Source organism: Macaca mulatta, chromosome 14 (genome assembly GCF_049350105.2).
Source record: "Macaca mulatta isolate MMU2019108-1 chromosome 14, T2T-MMU8v2.0, whole genome shotgun sequence".
Lineage (NCBI taxonomy): Eukaryota > Metazoa > Chordata > Mammalia > Primates > Cercopithecidae > Macaca > Macaca mulatta.
The window spans coordinates 54,883,841-54,911,293 of record NC_133419.1 but is presented as its reverse complement, the minus strand read 5'-3'; the positions used below and the strand labels follow the sequence as shown (position 1 = coordinate 54,911,293).

At 45.1% G+C, this 27,453-nt stretch overlaps 1 protein-coding gene across 50 annotated transcripts in view; it reads right to left on the bottom strand.

The window, feature by feature from the left end:
- The window catches only part of IRAG1 (inositol 1,4,5-triphosphate receptor associated 1), a 125,609-nt gene that overhangs the window by 35,865 nt on the left and 62,291 nt on the right, over window positions 1-27,453 (bottom strand). For 26 of the 50 annotated variants that reach the window (XM_077963381.1, XM_077963370.1, XM_077963383.1 and 23 more), the window contains 9 exons: window positions 27,084-27,257; window positions 26,293-26,370; window positions 25,519-25,571; window positions 25,266-25,310; window positions 23,523-24,140; window positions 21,355-21,433; window positions 6,875-6,998; window positions 3,878-3,908; window positions 1,553-1,693 (listed from right to left, as the gene is read on the bottom strand). In XM_077963381.1, the coding sequence (XP_077819507.1) occupies window positions 1,553-1,693; window positions 3,878-3,908; window positions 6,875-6,998; window positions 21,355-21,433; window positions 23,523-24,140; window positions 25,266-25,310; window positions 25,519-25,571; window positions 26,293-26,370; window positions 27,084-27,257 (1,343 nt within the window). Of the gene's footprint in view, window positions 1-1,552; window positions 1,694-3,877; window positions 3,909-6,874; window positions 6,999-21,354; window positions 21,434-23,522; window positions 24,141-25,265; window positions 25,314-25,518; window positions 25,572-26,292; window positions 26,371-27,083; window positions 27,258-27,453 lie in introns of all 50 variants that reach the window. The other 24 variants (XM_077963352.1, XM_077963382.1, XM_077963365.1 and 21 more) reach the window with 1 other exon arrangement.

The window sequence follows — 27,453 nt, the reverse complement described above, 5'->3', positions numbered from 1 at the left end:
TCTCCCAGTTAGGCTACTCAGGGGTCAGGGACCCACTTGAGCAGGGAGTCTGTCCCTTCTCAGATCTCAACCTCCATGTTGGGAGATCCACTGCTCTCTTCAAAGCTGTCAGACAGAGTCGTTTGCGTCTGCTGAGGTTTCGGCTGTGTTTGTTATTGTTTACTGTGCCCTGTCCTCAGAGGTGGAGTCTACAGAGACAGGCAGGTTTCCTTGAGCTGCTGTGAGCTCCACCCAGTTCGAGCTTCCCAGCGGCTTTGTTCACCTACTTAAGCCTCAGCAATGGTGGGCGCCCCTCCCCCAGCCTTGCTGCTGCCTTGCTGGTAGATCACAGACTGCTGTGCTAGCAATGAGGGAGGCTCCGTGGGTGTGGGACCCTCCCGGCCAGGTGTGGGATATGATCTCCTGGTGTGCCTGTTTGCTTAAAGCGCAGTATTGGGGTGGGAGTTACCCGATTTTCCAGGTGTTGTGTGTCTCAGTTCCCCTGGCTAGGAAAAGGGATTCCCTTCCCCCTTGTGCTTCCCAGGTGAGGCAATGCCTTGCCCTGCTTCAGCTCTCGCTGGTCGGGCTGCAGCAGCTGACCGGCACCGATCGTCCGGCACTCCCCAGTGAGATGAACCCAGTACCTCAGTTGAAAATGCAGAAATCACCGGTCTTCTGTGTCGCTCGCGCTGGGAGTTGGAGACTGGAGCTGTTCCTATTTGGCCATCTTCCGCAGCCTGGTTCTTAACAGGCTATGGTTTGGTACTGGTTTGCGGCCCAGCCCAGGGGTTGGGGACCACTGGGCTAAATGTGCCCCCCACAAAATCATCTGCTGACTTTTGGGGGGACATATCCTAACTCCTCAATGTGATAGGGAAGTGGGGCCTGGGCGAGGTGATTAGGTGAGGAGGGTGGAGCCCCCATGAATGTAATTAGTGCTCTTATAAAAGGGACCCCAGAGAGTTCTGTTCTCTTTCCACCACGTAGGATATAATGGAAAGGTGGTAGTCTGCAAGCCAGAGAGGGCCCTCACCAGAACCCGACCGTGCTGGTGCCCTGATCTTGGACTTCCAGCCTCCAGAACTATGAGAAATAAAGGTTTGCCATTTAAGCCACCCAGTCCATGGCCCTTTGTTACAGCAACTCAAACTCACTAAGACACACACCAAGCCTAGACTAAGCTCTCATGAAACCAGCTCTGGGCCCCATCCAGGCTGAGAGAAGTGGCCTCTGCCAGGCCTGGGCCACAGTTTCTTCTGGTGCTTGGAGAAGCTCGATGTGAACACACTATCCCTGGCTGGTCTGAAAGGAGGAGTCATACCCAGGCCACCCTGCCCCCTTCTGAGAAGCTCCCAAGGGTTCGGAGGACTTGCCCACAGCCCTGGGGGAACCAGGCCTTTGGGATCTCTGCCTCAGTTCCCCCCAGCTCTCTGAGGAACACTCTGTCAGAGTCTTGGCTCAATTTTTCACTTCAGGAGACTCTACTTGGTACCTGAGAGAAGGATGACACCCTGTATGGCCCTTGGAGACAGTTCCTGCTCCAAAGATTCCTCACATCAGGCTCCACAATTACCGTAATGGAAGCTTTGAAGTTTTCCAGTTCCTTCTCAGTGTTCTCCTCTGTCAGGTTGCGTTCCCTTTCAGCCTGGTGAATTCTAGATTCCAGAGTGTAGCTGTCATTTCTAAAGGCCAAGGACAGTTGTACAAACACGTTCTGTTGGGAACAAGAGTGTGAGAGAGGTGCTAGGAGGAGTTATTGCAGAGGACAAGGCTACAGGTGTGTTCCTTGTACGAGCATTTTGCGGCAGTCCCTGGAACCAGCTGCCAAAGCAGCCATGTGCAAGTGAAATGCTCACTTCATAGGAAACCACAAAAAAGATGGTAAAGCAGTAACCCAAGGCCCATGCTAGGCCCTTCCCAGAATTAGAGGGCCAAATGTATTCTACCAAAAAATAAGAGAATAACACTTCACTTTTCCCTGAATTTTAAGAAAATAACATCCTGTATCTGGATTTAGATAAACTCAGGCCAACACAGCTAATTGTGTAAGCATTTGGATTTATGCTGGGATTTATTGCATGGGGGGTTTTGGAGATTTTGCATGAAAATACTGTGTTGAAAGAAACTCCGTGTGAGATTTAAGCATTGGTGACTTAAAGCAAACTTCAACCAGCATCTAGCCCGAGTATTCCAAATTGTATATCGATAGGAGCTTTAAGTAGCTGCCAGGATATTAAATAAGGCCAGGTATGATTCTGTTAGGTTAAGCTTTCTGGAATAAATAAATATTTCATGCCAAAATTGCAGGCTGCATGAACAGACTTTGAAAAGGTAGTATTGGTTATACATGGAATTCCCGGAATAGTAGGAAACTACTAGGGAGAAGAAATAGACAGATGGACGTCACTCAGGAAGGAAGCAATGGTCTTCAATTTTTTAGCCATCATCTGCCCTGAGTGGTAGCAGATTTATACCCTGCGGGGTCAGTAACCACAGGGGCTTGTGAAGTTCATGTAACATGGCCCATGGAAGGCAATCATCTCCAGATACAGAACTGAAGGCACAGAATTGACCCAATGACGATGTTTATGGCAATATTGAAAACTACTCCTTGTTGAGCATCTACTATATGCCAGCACTGCTATTCACTCTACAAATTCATGTGATCTCACAATAACCCTCTGGGGTGGGAACTGTTATACCTGTTCATGGGTAAAGAGACCAAGACCAGAAACATCATTAACTTGTTCAAGGTGACACAGGGAGTAATGGAGCCAGGATTTCACCTCTGACTATCTGATTTGAAGCCTGTTTTATTTCCACCGTGCTGAAAGCTGTGTCCATATACATCTGTGGTCAGCATTTGGACATTAAACAAACCGCCCGTGGCCCATCTTCACAAATGTCAGGGGGTGGGCTTTGAACTCATAGCCCAGTGATGGAAATTTTCCGCCTTATCCTGACTTGGCCAAGTCTATGAATAATGCTCAATGCTTAATTTTCTATACTTTGATTACCCCTTAACAGCAGTGTGACGAAACAAGTTCTGAATTCAGTGAGAACACTCGGATCCAGGTCTTGGTTTTGCCAACTACAGTATCTAGAAACTTGGTGCGGTTATTTACTCACTCAATTTCCTCTTTTGTGCTGATTCTTGCTTCTTTTCAGAGCTGCTGGGAGGATCAGCTGAAAGGATGGCTATGAGTGTGTTATAGACCGCAAGTGCAATGCCTATGTGCAAGTTATTGATACTATCTGCGGTAGATACTTCATACTGTCTGTCTTCCTCTGCTCATCTGGTCCACATCAGCGGTTCTCACTGTCTCACCTCTGATAAGTTCTCTTTGTCCACCACAGAATGAAATGCAGATTCCCCTCAGCTCTCTCACAACCCTGCTGGGACAAGGAGGCCCCAGTGAGGAATCAGGGAAGGCTGGATTGCTGACAGCACAGCTTCCTGGCTCCGCTGAGCTGGCATTCTTGTAGCTGAAACCCTGAGGTGGCCAGCCCCCTTTCCCACTAAACCAAAGCTTAGAACTTGAAATCTGATCATTGTTCAGTAATTTTGAAATAAATTTGAAACAATTCTGCAGGCTCCCAGCTGGTTTTGTGTATCTAAGTCGCACATTTAAAGAATATAAACGATCCTTACAGAAATGTAAAATTTCCAGCTACCTTCTCCCCTCTGCCCAAATTTGTCAAAATCTTCCATGAACGGATGTGGGAATGGGGATCTCATGGTTCAAGAGGGCTGGTCATGAATGTTCATATTATCCCACAGTCACTCTTTCTCATTTTTGTCTAAAAATGTCAGGGCTAGAGTCTGGAGGAAGAAATGTTTTAAATAAGCCCAGTCAAGCACAGGCACTAAATTTCATAACACACTTGAGCCACTTACCTCAACTTCCTTTTCAGTGAGTGGAGGGGCACTGTGAAAAAGAAAACACACAGTTGAACTTTATGCAACCTAGTCAATAGACCCAAAGGTGACTCTGAATGACCAGCAGACCATGTGTTTCCCGGGGTGGAGTAAGCTGTGTTGGTGAGAAGGAAAAGATGCAATGTCCCCTTGCCTGTGCTCTGTCACCTGTGAGATACTGACTCGTACAGCACCACAACTATCTCTGTGACTTTGGACAAGTTATTTAATCTCTCTAAGCCCGGGCTTGCTCATCTGCAAAATGGGAATCATATCACCTACCTTACAGAGGTGCTATAAGCACTATACGTACTCATGTATATATGTATATGTGTTTGTATGCATAAATATATGGCATCCACACTCAGTGGGCTCTCAGAAAATGTGACCTGTTCATGTTAACTATGAACTCACAGCCTTGCTGTGAGAAACAAGAAAATGCCTGTGATAAGGACTTGATAACTCACACACATCTAAGTTGCCATTGTAGTTGTTCTGGGGATATCCCCCCAGGTCTGCAAAGCCTCACCCTCCTCTGTCTGAGGGCCATGACAAAGGTGCATTCAGGCCAGAGAATAAATGGTAGGAGAGAGTGACCAGGGTTCTTCTCCACAGCAAGAACTTCTGATGGCTAGAATTACAGAGTGGCAAGAAAGCCCCAGCCGACACAGAGGTGTCCTTTTGAGCAGCTCCTCCTCTGTGCCATTCCCACAGCCAGGGCTCTCCAGCCATAGGCAGTCCCTGTATCTGCACGTCCACTCGGTGTTGCTGCTGCTGCTGCTCTTGCTGGTAACTAAAGCTGGTCCCATCTGAAGCCCAGACAATGTAAATAATACACAGGCCCTTTCCTGTGCTGGGGCGGGGAGGCTTGGGAGGGGTCCTACCAGCATCACAGGACTTGGCAACAGAGCATGCCATTGATAAGCTTCTCAGGAAACACAGCTTCCTCTCTTGAACGGGTGTGAAGGGACCCCAAGAGCAAAGGTAAGGGTCAGCCATCTCTGCAAGGGGCTGGTTCTCACCCCGAGGGAATGATATGAGTGCCTTCCTGTCAGGATGAGGTGACAAGACCCCATGGCCATGAAGTCAGCAGAGTCCAGAACACGGGACAAACAGCTGCAGGGATGTTTGATGCTTACAGTTCTTGTCACACCCATCAGACCCTTGCCTTAACTGTCATCTACAGCATACACATGTGATTTAAATGATTTGGCAAAACTTGCCAGGTTTGTTTCTGACTCCTGGGTTTGTTGGGATATTATGTGAAATGTACGTATTTTCGTAAATTATAAACCAAACATTTTTCTATTTCAATGACTAACATTCTGCTTTTTTGCTATAGAAGACACCCACCTTATTTTTATTTTATTTATTTATTTTTGGGGACAGGGTCTTGCTCTGCTGCCCAGGCTGGAGTGCAGTGGCAGGATCACTGCAGAGGTGGCTTACTGCAGCCTTGAACTCCTGGGTTCAAGCAATCCTCCTGTCTCAGCCACCAGAGTAGCTGGGACTATGGGTGCATGCCACTGCACCTGGCTAATTTTTTCTTTTATTTTTTATTTCTGTAGAAACAGAATTTCACTCTGTTGTCCAGGCTGGTCTTAAACTCTTGGCCTCAAGTGATCCTCTTGCCTCGAGCCTACAAAGTGCTGGGATTACAGGTGTGTGAGCCACCACAGCCAGATAGAATATACCCACCTTAAAAAAAAAGTGGGGGTCGGGAGGAAGCTCTGAGGACTCAGAGAAGTATGATTTAGGCAGAGAAGCTACATGGCATGTCTGGTGTCTGATACAGATAACTGTGCCTCATAAATGAGCATAGGTACCCGGGGGCAGAACTGTGAGCCTCTAAAAGGACAGAGCATCTTTTTATGTGACCATTTGTATATCTTCTCTGAAGAAATGTCTATTTAAATCCTTTCCCCATTTTGAAAAATTGGTTATTTATCTTTTTATTGAGTTGTAAGACTTCTTTATATGCTCTAGAAACAAGTTCCTTTTCTGATAAGTGATTTGCAAATATTTCATTCTGTGGGTTGCCTTTCACTTTCTTGACACTGTTTGCAGCACAGAAGTTTTTATTTTGAGGAAGTACTATTTATTTTTAAAATCTTGTCTCTTGTGTTTTTGGTGCCGTATCTAAAAAACCCAAAGACATGAAGACTTACATTTTTTCTTTGAAGAGTCTTATAGTGTTCTCTCTGACATTTAGGTCTATGATCCATTATGAGTTAATTGGTGTGTTTTGTGTGAGGTAGGGGTCCAACTTCACTCTTTTGTATGTGGCTATCCAGTTGTCCCAGCACCATTTGTTAAAATTATGATTTTTTCCTCTGTAAATGTTACCAAAACCCTTGCATGAGTGGCTTCTTTTTGTCATTTGTCATTTGCACATCTCAAATTATTACTTTATCACAGAGGCCTTCCTTGACCTCCTACCCAATGTCCCACTCCCATGCTATTCTCTAGATGTGCCCTATTTCATGGTCTTTCTACCAACTTTACTTTTTCAAATCATTCATTTGGTTACTTAAATGTTATTTGTACTTTGGGAGGCTGAGGTAGAAGGATCACTTGAGGCCAAGAGTTTGAGATTATCTTGGGCAACATAGCAAGACCCTATCTCTACAAAAAAGCTTTGAAAACTTAACTAGTCATGGGTAAATGGTGTATCTGGGATTGAAACCCATGTCTCCTGGCTCAAAGTCCATTCTCTGCTGCCATGAGCTTCTGGTGACCTTCATGCCTTCATGAGCTGTGCCCACCTAAGAACCCCACCTGGTCTTTGAGTTGAAAACACCCAGCCTGGCCTTTCATTATTCTTTTTGTTTTGAATGCATTATCCCTATCTAGACAATTGGACTTTGGCCCTTCTGGGCTCAAGAATTAATACTGGTGTTCCTCTGTGTCCCACCTAGAATCCAACACAGGGGCCACTCCGTACAGGGTCTTCTGTAACCCACATCCTGATTTTACCTTCCAGGGAGACTCTTGTGGACCCGCAGTTTGCGCAGCAGCACATCAGAAATATTAGGCATGACATCTAGGCCACTCTTTGACTCTTCTTCCTCAATAGCTGGGGAGAGTTCAGAAGAAAGCCCTGAAAAAAAAGTGCTTACTTATGAAATGTCTCTTTGAAATCACAGTAGTAGTGTTGGCAGTTAGCTTCAGGGGGCAAGGAAGAGCTTTAACATTTATAAGTATCCAGTTCTATGTTATGGGTTTTTTATTTGTTATCTTACATTATCCTCACAATAAGCTAGAATTTAGTCATCCCATTTTACATGTGGAAAAGCCAAGGCTCAGGAAGGTTAAGTCACTTGCTCAAGATTACAGAACTAGCAAATGGCATGGCCAGACTTCAAGGTCTACCTGCTTCAAATGTTATGTTCTTCCCTTTGCTTCCCACAGTATTAAGCTGGCAATTGGAAGCTGGTTGGCTCTTTGGCTATAATGTTTGGGGAAAAAACCTACTCCTTGGCAGGCTTCTCAGGAGACCTGTTGTGCAATTATTCCTCCTCAGATAAATTAAATTGTTCTATATTCTGTATACTACTTAGAAATTAGCATCTGATTCCATACCCCATAGATAAGAGATTTTCCAGAGTAAACCTAAGGTTGCTAGATCTTTTACAGATCTCAGAAACATAAGTGCCTCCTAGTCAACAGAGACAATGAATAGCTTTTTGTTTTTTAACCTTCTAAAACTATCTTGGGTCTGTGCTTTGAAGACAGAATGAACAAACCAAGTGTTCTCTTTTCCATAAATCTTTCTCTGTTTGAAAATAGCTCCTGTGCCTCTCTAAAGCTTCTCTTCTCCAGACTCCATTTTTCCAACAGCTCACTGTGGTCCACTGTGGCCCATGGTCTCTAGACACCATCCCATTCCTGCACACATTCTGATTTGTTGCTGTTCCAGAGGCCCAGATGTTCTCTAACAAGCTCTTAGCACAGGAGGACTTTGGTAAATGTCCCTGGCATTGATGTTTGTTATCCATGCAGCACAGATTTTGTATGCCTGACTACAGGCTTACAGTATACTTAGCATTAAGCAAAACTCTCAACCTCTTTAGTTGACCCAAATCAGGCATCCTCATCCTGTACAATGGTTACTTTCCATTTGCATGCAGAACTTCATATTTATCCATGTTTTACTCTTTCTCATGGATTTTAACCTAGTATGTTTCCAATCTGCTCAGTCATTTTCCAGGATCCTAGGCTAGGCTAGAGACCAGGACTATAGGCATAGTTGTAGCCACCTAAAGAGTTAAGATTGGGAATCATGTGAATAGAAAGAAGTCTCACCAAGGGAGACCATGAAGAAACAAGAGGATATCTAGTTTGGCTCAAGGTAAAATATATTTAAATACTTTGAACTTGCCAATAAGAGAATGGTAGGCATGGATACCTTGGTACTCAAGGTATCCAAGTGAGTTGAAGGATCATCTGTCAGAGATGGGTCAGTTAGCAACTCTTCTTTGGATATAAGATTGAACTAGAAGTTATCTTAGCTACCTGTTACCTCTGTGGTTCTGTCCTGGCATTTATAGCTCTCTGACAAGGTTTCTGTGGTAAACCTTGTGGCACCCCTGGCATCATTCTACCTTTATGTTTGTATCCCTATCACACTCAAAAGAGAGTCAACTGAGCAGCAAACTCCTGAGATATCTATAGGATGATTGAAACATGTGAGGTCTAATAATCAAGTGAAATCCATACCAGGGTTTTTGCCTAGAAAAGTTTCCCAAAATGGTGCCTGAAGAGTAATGCCAGAATTGGTGGGTTCCAGGAACCAACCTCCTTTCTCTTGAATCCAACCAAATTAACAACAAAACACTTCAGAACAAAGAAAAAATATACCAGAAACTCTAAGATACAAGAAAAGGCAATAGTCTTTAAAAACATTGACTACAGAAAGAATAAACATGACTAGGAATAAATGTAGGGCTTCCACCCATGATAGCCCTTTCTTCTTCTCCAAAGAAACAGTATTGAAAGGAAGATGGGAGAGAAAAAATTCTTACAAAGAGTGCAACACCACAGAATAGAGAGGGAAAGGGATGGAGGGGGCAAGTAGGCAGTTGTCAGAGGAGATTCAGAAAGTTTCCCTAGAATAGAAGGTTCGCCATTCCATCTTGCCAGCATTTCAAAGAGAGAAAAAAACCGCCTGGGCTGCCTGCCATTTTGCTTTTCTTACTGATGAGAAGAAGAGAGGAAAGTCAGAATGATTGCACAGAGTGGATTATCTTGAATGATATGAAGGGATTTATAAGGAAGGAAGACTAAAGATAAAGTAAATAAAACATGCCCCTCTGAAGGAGTGAATGGCAGGAGACACATGGAAAGCCCCAAATACCATGTTCTCCCCCAACTCCTGAAAACCAGTGGCTAAACTCCTTGGAATTGTCTTTTTTTTCCCTTCCTTTCCTGGCAGAGGAGTGAGAGGCTGTTGGGAAGCATTGGGTCAAATCTGGAAAATAAACCCATGGACAGCCTGTCTCTACAATTCCAACCCAAATTGGTGAAACAATCTGAAACCCACTACTAACCAACCTCCAAAGGAATAAGATGTGCCCCCAATTTGGTATAACAAACTCATGTTTTGGACTATGAAGAGAGTTATGGAAAAAGAGCAGAAACCAATTCTACAAACAGCTCTATCTTAACTTCCCCTTTTCCCCACCACCCAAGCAGTAACAAAACAAACACAAAATATATAATCCTCAACTAAAGCACTAAAGGGAAGGCAAAGAGATCTCAGCTAAGGTGGGAAGGAGTCAACAAAAATTAACTTACAATACAATATATCTAGGGAAAAGGAATCAAGGTAGAAATGTACAAATCAGAAAGAAAGAAAACGAAAACAGATGGCATGGCAACTATACAAAAATACTACAGACAAAAGAGGAAGGATGGTAGAAAGGAAGGAAAAGGGAAACTTGAAGGAGACAGATGTCAGGATGGAAACATAGTTGCAAGAAACACATCAAAAAATGCAAAAGTACACTTTTGTGCAAAATATATACCATAAATACTTTGACTCTAGAAAAAATAAGAACTTGAAAAAAAATTAAGAAATTAGAGTTGGGATGAGAAGATCATGCAAAGATGGAAGATGATTGCTATTTAAGGAATCAAATTGAAGACCAAAATAAAAGGACTAATCAAGAAATTGGGAAATATACAACCAACCAATTTATTGGAAAAATGAAGGAATAAAGCAGATATAGCTTCAAATGGAATTACAGGAGGGTGGTAGAGATTGGGTAACCATAAGGAATGCAAAGAAGGAAAGAAAGATTGAAGTATATAGAGATAAAATAATGGACCTGGAGTTGAGACACTGATGATCAATCTATGCGTTATGTCGTCTCCAAAGTAGTGAACAAAACAAATGGAACAAAGGACATATTCAAAGATATAACAGAAGAAAAATTTTCCTCACTTGAAGGGAAAGTTGAACGCTTCGGGTTGACAGACCACATCATGTTGAAAAATACATTCAAATGCTTCATACAAAAAAAAAAGGCAGACATCTACAAGGGAAAGTGAAGATTAAGAGGTGCTAGAAATCAGCTGGTCCCAGCCTTCTCCATAACTTTGAATACAGTGGAGCAACATCTACACAGTTCCAAGGAAAACAGTCGCCCAAGAATTTTATAACCATGCAAGATGTCCTTCAATAATTAAGACAAAATTTTCAAATGTGATAGAACTCAGGGAACATAGCACCTCTGAACTCTTTCTGGAAAATTGTTGGAAAACAAAATCCAGCTAAACAAGACATAAATCAGAATAAATTTGGGAAATATGAACCATGGTAAAAGGACCAGTGGTGAACGTGAGATCCTTTTACATTTAAGTCTAAGGCTAAATAACTGTGGAAACCATAATTACAGAATATGGAATGTAAATGTTATAACCTTGACGATGTACAAAGAAGAATTCAAGATGTGTAGAGGTAGAAATGGAAAGGTAGGAAGAAACGTGAAGGTGGGAAGATATTCGGCCATTCTCATCTTTTCCTGCAGGAAGTCAGTAGCTACCACTGTAGTGACTAAATATTCTTATCTTCTGTATTCTTGATGTTCTGTCACTTGATGACTTAATCCTGGAGAGACAGCCCCTCTCAAGGCTAGCTGATTCTTAGAGTTAGGAAACAACTCTCCTTCAAGTGCGTCTTTGAAATACAAACCAACCAATACAGAACCCATACCTGCAAACATCGCCTTTATCAAATTTTCACACACCAAGCCAGTACTCCCCCTAAATCACCCCAGGGCCAGTACCTGACAACTGGGGGCCTAGAACCTGCCAAAATTATTCACACTAGCCAACTCTAAACATACTCAGGGTACCTACCCTGCCTCTACCTTTCCTTCCCAAGAAAACCCCAGTAAAGGCTTGGGGCCATCATTCCCCTCACCACTTCTACCTTCTGACCCACCTTGGTCCTTCCCTAAGGGGCTTTGTGTGATGTGCCACATGTCCTGCTATTAGGCATCTGTGAGTACATTCCTTCATGAGAATCATTTGCAGGTCTCTATGTCATACCATACCTGATTAAAACAAATGCCAGGTCCAAAGTTTAGATCAAATTTAAAACATATAGTACAAAAACACTACCTCAGTAACTCCAAACCCTTTATGCATTTTATAATACATTTTTTGTACTTTTAGAAACCAATTTCTCTTCTTTGGAGGAAGCAATTATCAAAATTCAGCAAGTCTTATAGTTCCACTTCAAATTCAATTAAATTCTAATACTTTGAATTTCAAAAAAGTATATGTAGTATAATCTCCCTCTTTTTCCCTTCTTCCTTCTGTATTTGTGGGGGAGGAGGTGTTTAGTGTAAGCTATTTTTACTTTCTTCCTTGTATTTTTCACTATTGGTTGAATTTTTAGATATGAAGATAAGCCACTTTCAACAAAAGTAATACAATTATTTTCAAATATATCTCCCAGTACTATCTCATTCCAATGAAAATATTTGTTTCTGACCATGTCAGCAACTTGCAAAAATTGCTTTTGGGGCTCTGGTTAAAGATGCTCTGAGTCCTAGGATGGTTCCTAAAAGTCAAAGCTGCTAGTTGGGGATAAACTTTCTTTACCTCTTTCTTCTCAGGGAGGCCTCTTTCCTGCCCGAGACCTGAGGCTCTCAGTCTAGACTGGGGGTTTTGGAAGGACTGTCCATTCAATGTACTTCTCTGCCTCAGCCTACATGTCCCTCAAAATCCAGGTCCAGATAGCCAACTACCTCCTAGATATTGCCACCTGGATAAGGAGAATAAAAAATCATTTCAAGAGCCACCATTTACTGAACATCAACTATGCGGTAGATACACTTTGTTACTTCTTACAATAGTCCTGCAAATAAAAAATAGCTTAAACACGTCCTTATCCACAAATACAGAAGTAGCAAGGGAAAAAGAGGGAGATTCTACTAGATATACTTTCTTGAAATTGAAAGTATTAGAATTTAATTGAACTTGAAGTGAAGTGAAACTGTAGGACTTGCTGAATTTTGGTCATTGCTTCCTCCAAAGAAGAGAAATTGGTTTCTAAAAGTACAAAGAATGTATTATGAAAGGCATCTTCTGGAGAAACTGAAGCTCAGCTAAGTTAAAGTGATTTTCTAGGGTCCAGCTCATCGCTGTAGAGCCAGAATGCAAAACCACGTTTGTCTGTTGCATTCAAGTTGTTTTCCATGGGCATTTGACATGTCCAAACTCAAATTCACTGTCTTCCTTCTCAAGCAGACTCCTCCTCCTGCCTCACAATTCATCACCCTCACAGCCATACAGACAGGTACCTGGTGGTATTCCTGGTCTGCCTCTCAGCTCCATCTCCTCGTCAAGTCCTGACAAGCTGATCTCCAATAGCTGTCAAACTGTCATGTCCACATTCACTACCACCTCATTACCTCTCACCAGGCTACTTCCCTATCCTTTTACCTGGTGTCTCCCTGTCTCTAGCCTCTCCTGTTTCAGGCCAGCTCTCACAATCTGTCCAGAAGAATTATTCTAAAATATAGATTTGATCCTGATGTTTCCTTACCTGCAGGCTTCTCTGACTTTCCAAAGTGTCCTAAATGAAATTCAGACACATTAATTGGCCTTCAAAGCCTCCACTTACCCTGGTCCCAGCCCACTGTTCCCACCGTGTTGCCCATCTTTCTGGGACATGTAGCTCACACTTAGTTCACATGACATTCCTTCTGTTCCTGAAGTATGCCAAGCACTAAAAGATGCCTACATGCTTTTGCTTCTGCTGTCGCCCTGCTTGGGATGACTTTCTCTTCCCCAAATCAAGGTGGCTCCTCCTGAAAGCCTTCCCTGACTCAACCCCACTGAGCTAGCTGCTTCTTCCTCTTTGTTCCTAGGTACTTTACGGCCTGTTAAAGTTTTATCATAATTTATCGTAGTGACTTTTTCTATCCTTACGTTTCCTCTCCTAGACAGTGAAGGTGAGCTCATTTGTTCACACATTTATTTAATGTTTATTGAGTGTTTACTATGTCCCTGACAATGAGCTGGGAGCTAAGGATACAATGCTAAGCAAAACTGACATGCCACATCCTCTGGAGCTCATTGTCCAGAGGGACAGAGATTAATCAGAGAAACATCCAAACAATTTCACACTGAGAGATTTTACAAAAGAGAAGGGATCTGAAGGTACCAGCAAACCCTTCCCAAGAAAAGTGACGTGAGCAGATATCTAAAGATTGAGTGGGAGTTAATTAGGCAAAGAGGGAGAGAGGAAGAACATTCCACGCCGAAGACAGCATGTGCCATGCCTAAGAAGAGGAAAGAATGAGCTGCTGAAGGCAGGCCAAAATATTGTGAGTGAGAGAGTGTGGCCCTAGAATATTCTGGGGAAGGGGGTGGGGTTAACCACCCAGGAACTTGCAGGTTCTACTGAGGATTCAAGTGCTCTTCCTAAGAGCAGAATGAAGCCTCTGAAGATGCTGAAACAGATTTGCCTTTTAGAGATCCCTGCAGCTGCTATGTTGGCCATGGTGTGAGCTGGGTTGGGGGTTGGGAATGCAGGGAGAGGACTCAGGTTGCAGGCTGTTGCGATAGCCAAGGGGACTGATAATGGTAGCTGGGACAAGGCCTTCTCCCTGATGGTAGGGCCTGAACCCTTTCCACTTAATGCATCCCCAGCACACAACCTAAGAACTGGCCCAGTGTCAGTCTCACATCTTTGGCTTGAAATAACCTGCAAATGATCAAAGATCAAAACAGCATACAATAGAGTTTCTGAGAAGGGAACTGATTGTGTTGTTGGAAAGACTAGATGCCGCATAGAAATGAGCCTCCCAGTCCTCACAAACTGAAGCAGAGCCAAAATTCTTCAGACTCCAGAATGTTCTGATAATTATCTTTTCCCATTTCTCAAAGGAACAGCCAACAACCATCATAAGAGACTGGAGTTTTCCCCACGAGTTCATATGCAGGGTTGTATTTAGAGCCTATAAACATAATCTGAGCCAGCTCTCATAAAATGCTCCCAAAGCCTTTTATCCTGGGTATGGGAGGGGATGGGGCTCTTTGATGGGGCTTTCAGAATATGAGAAAAGAAAGTCACAAGTCTGCAAGTATTCATTAAACACAGAGGGTTGCCCACCACATCTCTAGCACTGTGGAGCACAGTGTACGAAAATATCCATTTGGCTGGCAAGATAGAGTTCTGCAACCTAAATGACAGAAATGAAAATGTATGCCAGGTTCCTGCTGGAATAAAGACCAGTATCACATGCAAACATTACAGCAGCTTAGTAAAGTAGGTACTATTATTAACCTCCTTTTAAAGATGAACAAACTGAAGCATGGAGAGAATTAGAACTTTGACCAAGGCCTTGCAGCTGGTAAGTGACGCAGTTTGAGCTCTTAAGCATCCAGACCCTAGAACTGACAGAAAATGAGAGGGAGTATATGTTGTTGGACACCGACCATGGTTAATTTTAGTTTTAAAATTTGGTGCTTATAGGAATCAAATTCATTTGACTGATAATTTTACTTCTAAGATCCATCTTATGCCCTATTAATATTGGATAATAAAGTTTTGCTGTAGGTAGTAGATGTCTAAATTGGTGTATTTTTTGTAAGTTAATCTGGCAGTATGCACATATATATTTAAAAGTAAATACTTTTAATAAATCAATTGCAATTCTAGAATAGTAGCCCATGGAAAAAAACAGATCTCTATAAAGATCTATGTAAGAGTGTATTCATTATAACATTGTTTTTAATAGAGAAAAAAGTGGAAACAACATAAATATTAATGAGATAGGTCAAATAATACAGTGTTTCTTACATAATACAATAAAACAGTTAAAAATGTTTAAAGTTCCATATGCTTTAAATGAGAAACTGTCTACAGTATGTTGTTCAGTAGAAACGACAATGCGACAGAAGCACCTAGTCATCCCCCAACATGTCTTGTCTGCCTTCCATGCGAATGGAGTTTAATTTGGGCATAGGGCCAGCTGTCCCACCAGCAGTCACATTCCCCAGCTTCCCTTGCTGCTAGGTATGGACATGTGACCATCTTATCACCCACGCAGTGGGAGCTGAAGGGGTATGTGCAACTCCTGTGCTAAGAAAGGAAGCTTGGACTTCCATTCTCTCCCCTTCCCTCACATGAGAAGCCAGATTTGTCCATAATCCAGCTTTGACCTTATATCAAGTCTGACACCTCAGGGCATGGCAAAATGACAACAGGGAAGGAGTGAGGGTCCCCAGATGATCATATGGAGCACTGCCTGCTGCTAACCTGATCAGTTCACCTTGGAGTTGTTTCTTGAGAGTGAAACAATCTTCTCTCTCCTATACATTATTGTATTTGGGCCTCTATGTTATAGCAACTTAGATGTTATCTTAACTAATGCAGGAAAGTTGCAGAGTACTTTAAAAGAAATACTCATGTATAGAATTTGGTAGTACATATAAAAGAAATAAACTATGATCAAATGAGTTTCACTGTCACACCACAAGGGTTTATTTCTATGGAAAATCATTTTCATATATGGGAAATATTTATTAAATATAATACATGATTTTTCAGTAGATATCCATAGCACATTTAACAAAATTCAACATATATCTTGAAACTTGAAAAATATTTTCTTAAAGAAATAAAAAGTTTAAATTCTGTATTTTAGTATTTTATATTACCTATCATATACTTTAGTTTATAACTATAAAATAAAAATTGAAATTGTGCCTCTATTTAGTAACAAGATACAACATGATGCTTGACAGAAAAATATAAAAAACAACTCAGTTAAAAACAGAAACAAGGCTGGCCGTGGTGGCTCACACCTGTCATCCCAGCACTTTGGGAGGCCGAGGCAGGCGGATCACGAGGTCGGGAAATCGAGACCATCCTGGCTAACATGGCGAAACCCTGTCTCTACTAAAAATACAAAAAATTAGCTGGGCGTGGTGGTGGGCACCTGTAGTCCCAGCTACTCGGGAGGCTGAGGCAGGAGAATGGCGTGAACCCGGGAGGCAGAGCTTGCAGTGAGCTGAGATCATGCCATTGCACTCCAGCCTGGGTGACAGAACGAGACTCTGTTTCAAAAAAAAAAAAAAAATCAAGGCACATGTTCTCCTTATCACCATTATTGAATTAGGGAATATTGCCAAAGTAGTAAAACATATACAGATACAGACTGAGAAATACACACACACACACACACACACACACACACACACACAAGCATACAACTAAGACAAATGGCGAATTGGGTAAAATAAAAATAACAGATGGTTTGATTGTGAATTTGAAAAAGAAAGGTGTTCTGCAAAGTGGTCAAGAGTCTTTTAAGTTAGACACATCTGGGTGCCAGTTCTGGCTTTAGCAATTGATAACCACGTGACCTTAACTTCCCCAAACCTCGATTTCCTTATTTGTAAAATGAGTGAAATAAGGTCACCTCCCAAGATTGTTGTGAGCATTAGGTATCAGAAGGCACTTAGCACAGTATCTGGCATGTAGTAATCACTCTAGTAATAATAATCATACTGATTAATCACTATAGTAATCACTCTACCATTTGGTAACAATATTTTTTATGCAAGAAACATGTATGACACCAAGCACTATTCACCTATGCCACAAATTATTAGCTAGAAAATCTAATACGAAAAGAGTCTTAAGCAAAAAGCTGCATAGAATGTGCCCCAGTAAGAGAGATGGAAGATGTATACAATAGAGGAGAAAGAAGGAAATATGTAAATTAGTAGCGGAACAAACCATGTGCCTGAATGAGAACTAAATGTCTGCAAAGTACTTTAAAGGTCTATAAACTGTAAAGCAAACAAAACTTAGACAGTTCTTCTGAATTCAATGTGTAGGTTTACAGCAAACACAATTAGAATGTTATACAAAATAGTGTACATTTCAAATGGGAATGGAGGCCCACAGAGGTGGAGGAACACATTTAAGGACTCTGTTAATTGGTGTCTGGACTGGGACATGAGCTCAAATCTCCTGACTTGTAGTCCAATTGCTCTATTATTTTGCACTGAATCGCTGTATCTAGAATATCAATGAATATTCTGAAAAAGAAGAGCAATGAGGAAAAACTAACCCCATTGCACACTAAAATATAAGGCAGCAGTAATTAAAATGGGGTGGTATTGATCCCAATAAAACAGAATCAGGAGCCCAGAACTAGTTTTTGGTGTATATATGAAAAAGAATGTAACATATGACTAAGCCACAAGAGAACTATAAACACTATTAAAATATTATTGAGGTAAAAAGACCTTAAATCTTAAAATACATATATATTAAAATAAGTTTCAGAGGTATTAGCAAAATAAATATAAACTAGTAAAAAATAGATCTATTATTACAACTGGGGAGAAGTAGTATTTTTATAATGATTGAAATAATAGAAGACTTCTCAAAGGGAAAGATAGGCAAACATGATTATATAAACTCCTTAAAATTCCTCTAAAAAAACACAAAACTTACTAAAAAGCAAAAAAAAAAAAAAAAAAAAAAAAAAAAGACTGAAAATATATTAAAATACAGACCCCAAAAAGAGTTAAAGCCAATTAAGGGCTATTATCTATAATATATCAAGTTTACATATGTTACCAACAAAAAACAAACAAATCAATGAAAAACCCCAGACCCAAATGGATACACGGGCAAAGAAGTGAGAAGTTAATTCATCCAAAAAGAAAATAAAATGACTATTTTAACATTTTAAGTTTGAGCTTCCTAGCAAATTAATTGAAATAATAATGAAACTTCACACTAATAATAATAAAGTTATAACAATGATAATTACTGATTATTCTTAATATATTCTGAATAACAAGGAGCAGAAGCAAACACCAGTGTGGGTAACGCGTAAGAGAAAGATGTCCATTCAGTCTTTGTCAGTAGCATTATTCATTGCAAGTAATTTGGGAAATGCAAATGTTTCTATTCTTTAACTTTGTGATTCTCAAGTCTGAACATTTATCTCAAGGGAATAATTTAAAGGAAGAAAGAAAAACAGCTAACAGTCCATAATTGTTTATACTAGTGTTGTTAATCCTAGTTCAAAGAACAACAGATATGTTAATACAAAAGGAATTATGCACCCATTAAATCATAACTGAGGAGAAGTTACTCAGTATAAAATAATAAGAAAAAGAAGCCGTATCTATTCATCGAATCAACTGAAAACATTATAAATACAGGCAAATATTGCAAAGGAAAAAAATTGTTTTTCAGAATTTATGGGGTTGTGGGTGAAATTTTAAAGTTAAGGTTTTTTTTCCAGTGTTTTAAATATGCTTTAGTAAATTTAAAATTATAAGTAGAGAAGTATATACTGCATTTTCAAAAGATCCCTCTAAAGATGGTTAATTTATTTAAAACATTTAGCCCTCGAGGAAAAATACCATTTGAAATTTTACTTCTGGGAACCTTCTTACTAAAGCTGAATAAATAGGTAGGTGTAAGTTACTATTGTTCAGACTAGGGGCTTCCACCATTGTTAGTGACATCCTGGACACATTCACACAAGCATCCATAAACAGAGGGCTCTTATGCTGAGACTGGCTCCCAGCAGCTTGAAGCGGGGCAAGGAATTTCAAATGGTGCTCTGTGAAGCCTGGGTCCCTGGAGGTACCTTGGGCCCACAGTCTCAGAAGATGCAGGATCCAAGCCCTTCTATCCCCTTCAACTAGAGCAGCCCCACTTGTGTCTCCCCAACACACTGGTCTCCTACAAATCAGCTTGTCTGAAATGTTGTACAGCTAAAAAAAAGTTGTAAAACTGTTCATGAGATGGCCAAACCATGAGATTTGGAGTCAGGAGATCCTTGGGCCTCAGTTTCCTCAAATATAAGAGCAAGAATCCCTGCTCCTCTTAGCTAACTGGGAAGATTACATAAAATCAGAGGTGAAAATGGTTTATACTGTGGAAAATGCCATGGGAAATTTATTAATTAAGATTGAATTTAAAGGAGTAAGTGACATGGATGAAACTTGAAGGTGTTTTACTAAGTGAAATGAGCTCGACACAAAAGGACAGATACTGTATGATTCCATTTCTAGGAGGGATCTAGAACAGTCAAATACATAGAGACAGAAAGTAGAAGGTGATCACCAGCGGCTGGGGAGGGAGGGAATAAGGAGTTATTGCTTTAATGAGTGTGGTGCTTCAGTTTGCGATGATGAAAAAGTTCTAGAAATGGATAGTGGTGATGGTTGCATAATATGAATGTACTTACTGCCACTGAACTGTATACTTAAAAATGGCTAAAATGGCAAGTTGAAAGTTATATATATTTACAATAAAAAATAGTCCCCCACCCCCTCTGAAAAAGGGAATAGTATATAGAGTAAAATACAAAAGAAAGTCAAGAAAGGAGGAAGATTGCAGAGCTGGTGGGACTAACCCACTGCTTTAAGGAATAGGTATCATAGATTCAGAGAGGAAGGCAACAGCCCAGCAGGAGGGAGATGCCGCGGGGACAGAGGCACAGAGGCAAGAGGGTGAGTGGCCACAGAGAAGAGGCCCTGGGAAGAGGGAAGAGCCAGGAGTCTCGCCTGTTGGAAACACTCATTCCTCTCCACTTGCCCATGCCTCTTTGTCCACCTCACGGCACTATGGTTACAATTACAGATTATTTTCACATACCTATCTCAACGCTGCTGTCACATCTTTTTAAAAATTTTTATTTTGAGACAGGGTCTCACTCTGTACACCAGAGTGAAATCCTGGAGTACAGTGGCACGATCACAGTTCACTGCAGCCTTGACCTCCCAGGCTCAAGCAATCCTCCCACCTCAGCCTCTCGGGCAGCTGGGACTACAGGTGTGCATCACCATGCCTGGGCAATTTTTGTATTTTTTGTAGAGATGGGGTTTCATCATGCTGCCCAGGCTGGTCTCAAAGTCCTCAGCTCAAGCAAGCCACCTGCCTCCCAAAGTGCTGGGATTACAGGCTCACCTAGGCCCCTGCCACATCTCATACAATTTCATTAGTTCATTCAACAAATACCTATGCATGCCCTAGTAGTGCCAGGGATTGTTGTAAGCAGTGGACACACACACACTCCTGCCCTTGGGGACTTCTTCTCTAGGGATGATAATAGCTGACACCTAGATAACACCTGTCATATACCAGGTACTGTTTTAGGTACTTTACAGATATTAGCTGCTTTAATCTCCATAATCACCTAAGAAGGCAAGTACTGTTCTTAGCCCGGTTTTACATGCAGCGGGGATCAGGCCCAGGGAGGCTGAATAGCTTGCCCGGGTCACATGGCTGAGTGATAGCGGGGCTTACAGTTCCAACTCGCAGTGGGGCTCGACATACACATGCTGGAGAACGGGGCCGAGGAAGGGTGCTGGGGGCACTGGGAACAGGGCTGGACCTGCCCAGCCAGATCTAGAGGGATCAGAACCCTACTGAGAACATCGGCAAGGTGAGTGCAGACAGGGAGGCAGGGTGGGGACTGAAGCCTCATTTTCAGAAGATGGTTCTGGCAGGAGGTGGGCGGGGAACCGGAGGCTCGGAGGAAGGCGCCTGCAGCTACCCAGCGGGGCAGGGCTGGGATATGGACTTTGTGGTGACAGCAGATTAGAAAGCAAGAGATGGTCGTGATGCGTCGAAAAGAGGAACTCTTCAATTTGGGCAGCTTCTTGGGTGTACGAGGAACAGGAAGTGTCAAAAGTTCAGGCCTGAGTCACCCTTCCAGGCCCACTAGATGCCAGCAGGGCTCAGGGATGGCTGGCAGCAAGGCCTGGGGGCTGGCTGGAAGGAGGCAGGTTTGGAGGTGCTGAGGGGGCAGAAGACACAATCGGATTCATTCATTCACCTGCAAATGTTTCCTGAGGAAGACACAGGAAGTCTTGTGTTTACACATTCACTTTCCTTGATCTGGCACAGATAAATCAGCACTCGCTGAGACAGTATCTGCCCCAATCCCACCTACCTTTTTCCTGCTCAGTCGCTTCACTAAGGTCCGGAAGCTTGAGCCCCACTAAGTTCTGATTTCTCATCAGGATGTGCTCCTTTGTGGTAAAAGAAAGAGACAACATTTCAGATGATGACACTGGGCTGGGTTGTTCTCTTGGCTCTGTCTATGGTTCTGTAACCACTATCTGAGGTGGGAAAGCGGGGCAGCCTGAGAGGTGGGTGGGCAGGTATGGCCATGGTGAGGCCTGAGAAGCACCAGGAAACAGTTCCTCTCCCAGTCCGTGAAGGTGCCTGAAACACTACTGTCGGCACCACATTCCACAGGTGAGGGACTACCCTTGGCATGGTCTTTTTAAACAAGTCTGTGGGCTTCAGGGTAAATGAACTGCTTGGCCTCACTGTGGCTGAGGTTTGTAAAGGACATACAGAGGCAGAACTAAGGGCTCTGGGACAGGAGCGTCCCCTGGGTGTGTATGGCGCTGCTCCTGGAAACAGCTTTGGTGCTCTCATGGCTGGCTGGATCTTCCTGACTGCTCACTTCCAGGAGCTGCAATTAGCCTACACACTCGGGTCCTAAATGGCCTTTTATGGAACCTCTTGAGTTTTTAAACTCTCCAGAAAAGTGAGGCCTGAGAATTGCTGGCTTGGGGCCTCAGCTGGCAGAGCCCAGGGAGAGATGGGATGCTGACCACAGGTGTGCGGCCCAAGTGGGCTCACACCTGCTCTAAGCCAATGAGCACCAGACCAAGGCCCTGAGTGAAGGCACCTGGCAGAGCTCCTTGCCCCTGTGACTTATGGATCTTCAGTCTGCTGTGTGGCAGAGGGCACTTGGGAATGGTTTGTGCCCCGAGAAAGGAGGAAAGGAAGGGGCCAGCAGAGGGTGCTCGTGATCCAAGTGGAAGTCATGGTCAAAGACCCTTTACCCATTTGCTTAGCAAGTCAGAGGCCCACAGCCCATCAGCTTCAGCACTCTGGAGTCGGGTAGGGGCTGGGCGCTCAGGTGCCAGGGTAGTGGTTAGTGACATGGGGCCTCCAGGTTCCCTGTAACTTCACTGGGTGAGCAAAACCTACAGAAGTGTAGGGAGTGAGGAGGCTCTGATGACCAGAGGCCCATGAAGGCAAATCCCTGGCTGTCAGCCCCTTGGCTCCAACTTCCGCTAGAGATCTGGGACCTTGGCAACCCCTCTGGGCCCTGTGCTGTTCGATCCACTAGTTAGTTGGGTCTTTCTGACTAGGTAGAGTTTTGTGTGTAAAATGTTAACATCAGCAGCCACACCCCAGCTCCCCTGAGCCTTCAGTTCAGAGTATCATGAAGGTTTCTGAATAGGATAGTGGCCAGCATTGGAATGTGTCTGTGCCAGCACAGAAATCCCCTCACTTGTACTTGAGTGTTATCGGGCACATTCTTTTCTTCCTTGCCCTACATTCCCCTCTGTAGAGGAGCCAGGAGGAACCTCCCGCTCTGGGGGTGCTGGGCCCCACTCTGTGGAATCCAGGTGCCTTAGTTTGTATTCCAAGTGGGCCTTCTGGAGGAGACAGGACTGGTCAGGATTGCTTTGTCCTGTTATCTGGTCTCTATCTCTGGATGCCCCGCCATACCCTGCGTAGGGCGGCAGCCCCGTGCGAGACCGCTGTGCCTGGTTTGATGGCCAGCAGAAGCTGGGGGGGACACCATGGGCACTGGAAGAAACTCACCATGGGCGGAGCAGCCGTCACACTTGCAGATGGACTTAAAGCCTTTGTTAACAGGCATCAGGAAGGAAGGCTTGGGGCCATCGCAAAGGAAATCACTATTTCACCCTTGTTAGCTAATCCTAGGCATGACTGGGCATTCCATCAGGGGATTCCTGTTTATGAGCCACTGCACTCCAGTTGGAGGAGGAAAGCAGCCCAGGACTGAGGGGCCCACATGTCCCTCCACACGTCTGCCTTCCCCTAGATTCTAGACTGAGCTCTGCCTGGTAACTGACATAAAAAGCACCTAAAACGGGTGTTTAGGAAAGAGATGCCACATAAATAGGCCTGACTTCTCAGAGTGGCAAAATTTACGCCTCCACAAGGCCCAAGTCCAGGCCAGAGCTGCCCTGGCCAGGGGCCCTAAGTTTACTTTGTTCAGCCCTAAGGTCTTCAGCCCAGGGGGTACCTGGAGTACACATTCTGCCCAACTGGCCCCCAGGAACCCACCTCTCGGAGCTTGGTCAGTTTCTGCATCCGCACGGGCTGCACTTGTATCTGAAAGTCTTTGAGTCCAGGGGCCTTGGCCAGCTTGCCACCGGCTTTGCCTGCAAAACGTTTTTCTTCCTCTGCCAGTGGCAGCTTGGCAAGCACTTTCTGCAGCCGGGGGCCAGGTTCTTCAGGTCCACTGTCCCAGGAGAGCCCTCGCAGCAGGGGGGGGCGGGACACAGTGGGTGGAAGCTCAGCTTTGGAGCCAGCCTTGGGCCCCATCGGCTCTCCAGCTGGGCTTCTCCCCTGGGGGGCTGGGGGAGCCACTCCTCCCGCATCCTGGGTTGGACTTCTCGGCAGAGGGCTGCCCTCCCAGGCCGTTTTCAAGAGCTGCTTCCCCAGCTCGCTCTCCACGGGGCCAGACTGAGGGCTGTTCAGGGCCATTTTCCCACTGCTGTTTGTGACAGGAGCTAGGCCTTTGGGTGTGGTCTCCCGGTACTGGAGGGGATCAAAGTTTTCCTTTTGTTCTATTGCAATCTCTTTGGACTTCTCAACTGGAGGAGGACGAGGAGCCAGCCTGCCCTGAGACACTTTCCTCTGGTCATTCTGCTTCCTGTCAGCTAGCCCTTTGGGGACATTCTGAAAAAGACAAGGTAGAGCTGGAACCCTGGGGGCAGGTTGAGGGGAAACAGGTGGGGCCACTTCTGCTGTGGAGTCTCTGCCCCCACACACCTTGCCAAGGGGCCCATTTGTATAAGTGTGTATGGGGTATGAGTGGATGATGTGGAAGGAGAGGGCTTCTGCCTGAGGTTTGTAAAACAGGAAAATGGAACCTGCAATTCAAAACCAGCCAAGAATTTCCCAAGGGATAGGAGCTGAGGAAACTTGAATAGAAAGCAGCTTTGGCCCTAACTCAGTTGCCCCAGATCTAGCCTTGGTGCTGCTTAGCAAGGCCCTTAACTCTTAGGGACCCAGGTTGGTGAACCCTCTGAAATGACGTATGTGTATGTCTGTGTGTGGAGGGGCGTTTTTCCAGGAAGAGCATCCACAGCTTTCAACAATTTCTCAGAGTTCCATGATCCAAAGAGGTTAAGGATCATTGGATGGGGCGATTCTTGCAAAGGTGATGTCTTCCCGCTCAGAAGCTCTAAGATTCTGCAGTGTTAGTTTACTTTGTTCATTCCCCAAGGGAAACCTGGGCTGTGAGCAGCACGTGGGTCTGGAGGTCTGTGTGGCTGCCTCAAGTGTGCTGAGACTCTTCCAGAGGACTGTATCCCCGACCCAGTTCCAGGTGACACTAAATTCTACTGCCGCGCTTGAAACACTGAGCATGTGGGCCCCTCGTTGTGAGCAGGGTGGGGTGCTTCTGTTGCTCATCAACAAACATGAGGTTTTCCCGGCTTCCTCAGACAGAATCCCAGGCAGGGGCTGGCGCTTTCCTGCCCTTTCCACTGGAGCTGACAGGAGCCAGTCTCACCTGGCCTGGAGGTCCCCCTTGTCTCCAACCAGCAGCCTGACTAGGGGTCAGCGCTGTGAGTATTGCCTCCACGGAGTTCATCCCCCTGAATCCTGCCTCCCCACCCCTCCACCTTAGACTTCTAGTCACTATAGGGCAGGGGAATCTGCTGTTTTCCTGGCCCTGACCCTCCACTCATACGTGTGCATGCACACACACTTGAAGGCTGCCCAGGGGCCAGCCTAGCCTTCTAGGAGACTGTGCCTCCCACACTCAAAACATCCAAAGGGAGCAAAGCTCAAACTCACAGGCTCGCCAGGGTGAGGTGAAGAGATGTCGGCCTCATCCCCCTTCTGCTGGAGAAGGTGAACACGAGTCAGTCAGGAATGGGAAGAGACCATGTTTCCTCTTGAAATATCCCCAAGGAGGCCCCCTAGCATGCCCTCCACCCAGCACCCTCATCTCCAGTGGGTCACGAAGGGGCTCCTGGTATTCGGAGTAAGGGGAGAGACCCATTGGCATAGAAACAGCCCAGCAGCGGGGAGGGGTGGGTCCTGTCACCTGTGGTGGCGCTCCAGGCAGAGGGGATGGCGGACCACTGCACACATCCAAACCTGGAAGGGTCCAGACACTAGTGAGTGAGCCCCAGCAGCCCAGGCCCTCAGCCGTGCTTTCAGCCACATCTCCCTCCCCAGACTATCCTCCCTTCACAGTCTCAGGCCTGGAAGATTTGCTGACTACTTCCCATGTGCCAGGTTCTCAGGTGGGCCCTCACCGAATGTTCAGAGACCACAGAAGGAAACTGAGGCACAGAGAAATCAAAGTCTCATGGCCAGGAAATGTCAGCACTGAGATTTGGGCCCAGCCTGCCTGGCCCCAACCTGAGCGTGCCCCGCTGTACTGATGAGGGCCAGCTGCCCTTCCTGGCACCCTCCCTCTTTCCTTGTTGGCTGGAGGGTGTAGTTCTGGGCACAGCCTAATGAAAGGGAAGAAGTCAGACCCCAAAGAGGCCTTTCCGTATAAGCTCTTGGGGGCTTCTCTGAGCCTCCCTAAGCAAGAGAGGCTGTCCTAGTCCCCTTTCCCACCCAGCCTTCCTGACCCTGGGGTACATCTGCCTCCCAACACAAGGCCAAGACACTAACAGAAAGTCTATCTGCCTCCTCTGGGTGGCCCAGCAAATGGCCCCTGGAGAGGGGTCTTGCTGTGGGTGTGAAGGGGCCAAACAGAGTTCTTGAAGGAGAAGTCTGCAGGCTGGCAGACTTCTGATCAGTCCAGGCTGAGTTGCCACCCAGAGCGAGAGGCAGGGCGGGAAGTCCCCGGGCAGCTGGGCCTCACCTGGCGGGGTGGGGACTGTAAGCGAGTTGCTTCGAGAGGATGTAGGAGAAGCGCTGGGGCTGAGGTTTGGGGAAACAGCTGTGAAGACAGACACAAATTGGCTGGCATTCGTAAAGGTTTAGGACTTCAACCTGGCAAAGACATCCTTTTAGGTTTTCCCAGGCCCTGGGAACTGGGTCTGCCTTGCTGGGCTCAGGGGCTGATGCTGGACTGCCATATGATGCTCCTGTTACAGCCCAACCCCTCCCTGCTGCTGCCCAAGAGGGGTGTCCTCAGGCCATTTGGGGGTTCGAGGATAGAGTCACACTCCTCAGCCTGTCTGGCCTGACCTCAAGGCACTGTCCAGAAACTGAGGCCTGGCGTTGGTTGTCAGGTACAGCTCCAGGGGCTGCTCCTTCTAGACTTCCCAGGGTAGCCCTGACTTCAAAAGCTCCCCTTGTCCTCCTAAGTACACTTACACACTTGCCCAACTTTTTGCTCAGGAAGAAAAGTGAGTCTAGCATAGAGGAAGCAGGAGGATTTCTGGGCCCAGGAAAACGTTCCCTCCAACCCGGAAATTCCCCGTAGACCATCTCCCCTTCCCCAGAGGGCCTAGGATCCTTCCCAGCACCCACAGTTAGAGATCAGGGGAAGGGAGCCCAGGACAGAATCCCTACCTCTGCTGAGAGGAGCAGGCGAGTCCAAGGCAACCTCCTCAGAGGTGAGGTGCCCCCTGCAGCTGGTGCCAGGCCCTTCTCTCCCCACCCTAGAGGGGCTCAGGGTAGCCACCTGTACATCCCGGCCCATCCTACCTGATGGGGAGTCTCCGGGGCTGCTCCTGGACTTCCTCCCACGGCGGGTCAGGAATCGCTCACTCACTAACTTGGCTTCTTCCAGCAGCGCCAGGTTTTTCTTCTTGTCCTCCTCTGAGATGCTGATATCTGGCAGCTGGTCATTCACCAGGTCAATGATGTGCCCCGTGGGATCTGCAGAAGGAGGGTGAGCTGGGGTGAGAGCCGCTGCATCCATGGCCCCAGGCTGAGGCCATGCCACACCATGCCTCATCCCAGGGACTCTGCCCACAGCTGACCAGACAGCCAAACCTCAGCCCAGTGCCATCAAGAGAGTCACATAGGGACAGACACTGGCTTCCTCTCTAGGCCTGGTGCTTCTGGCTTATGG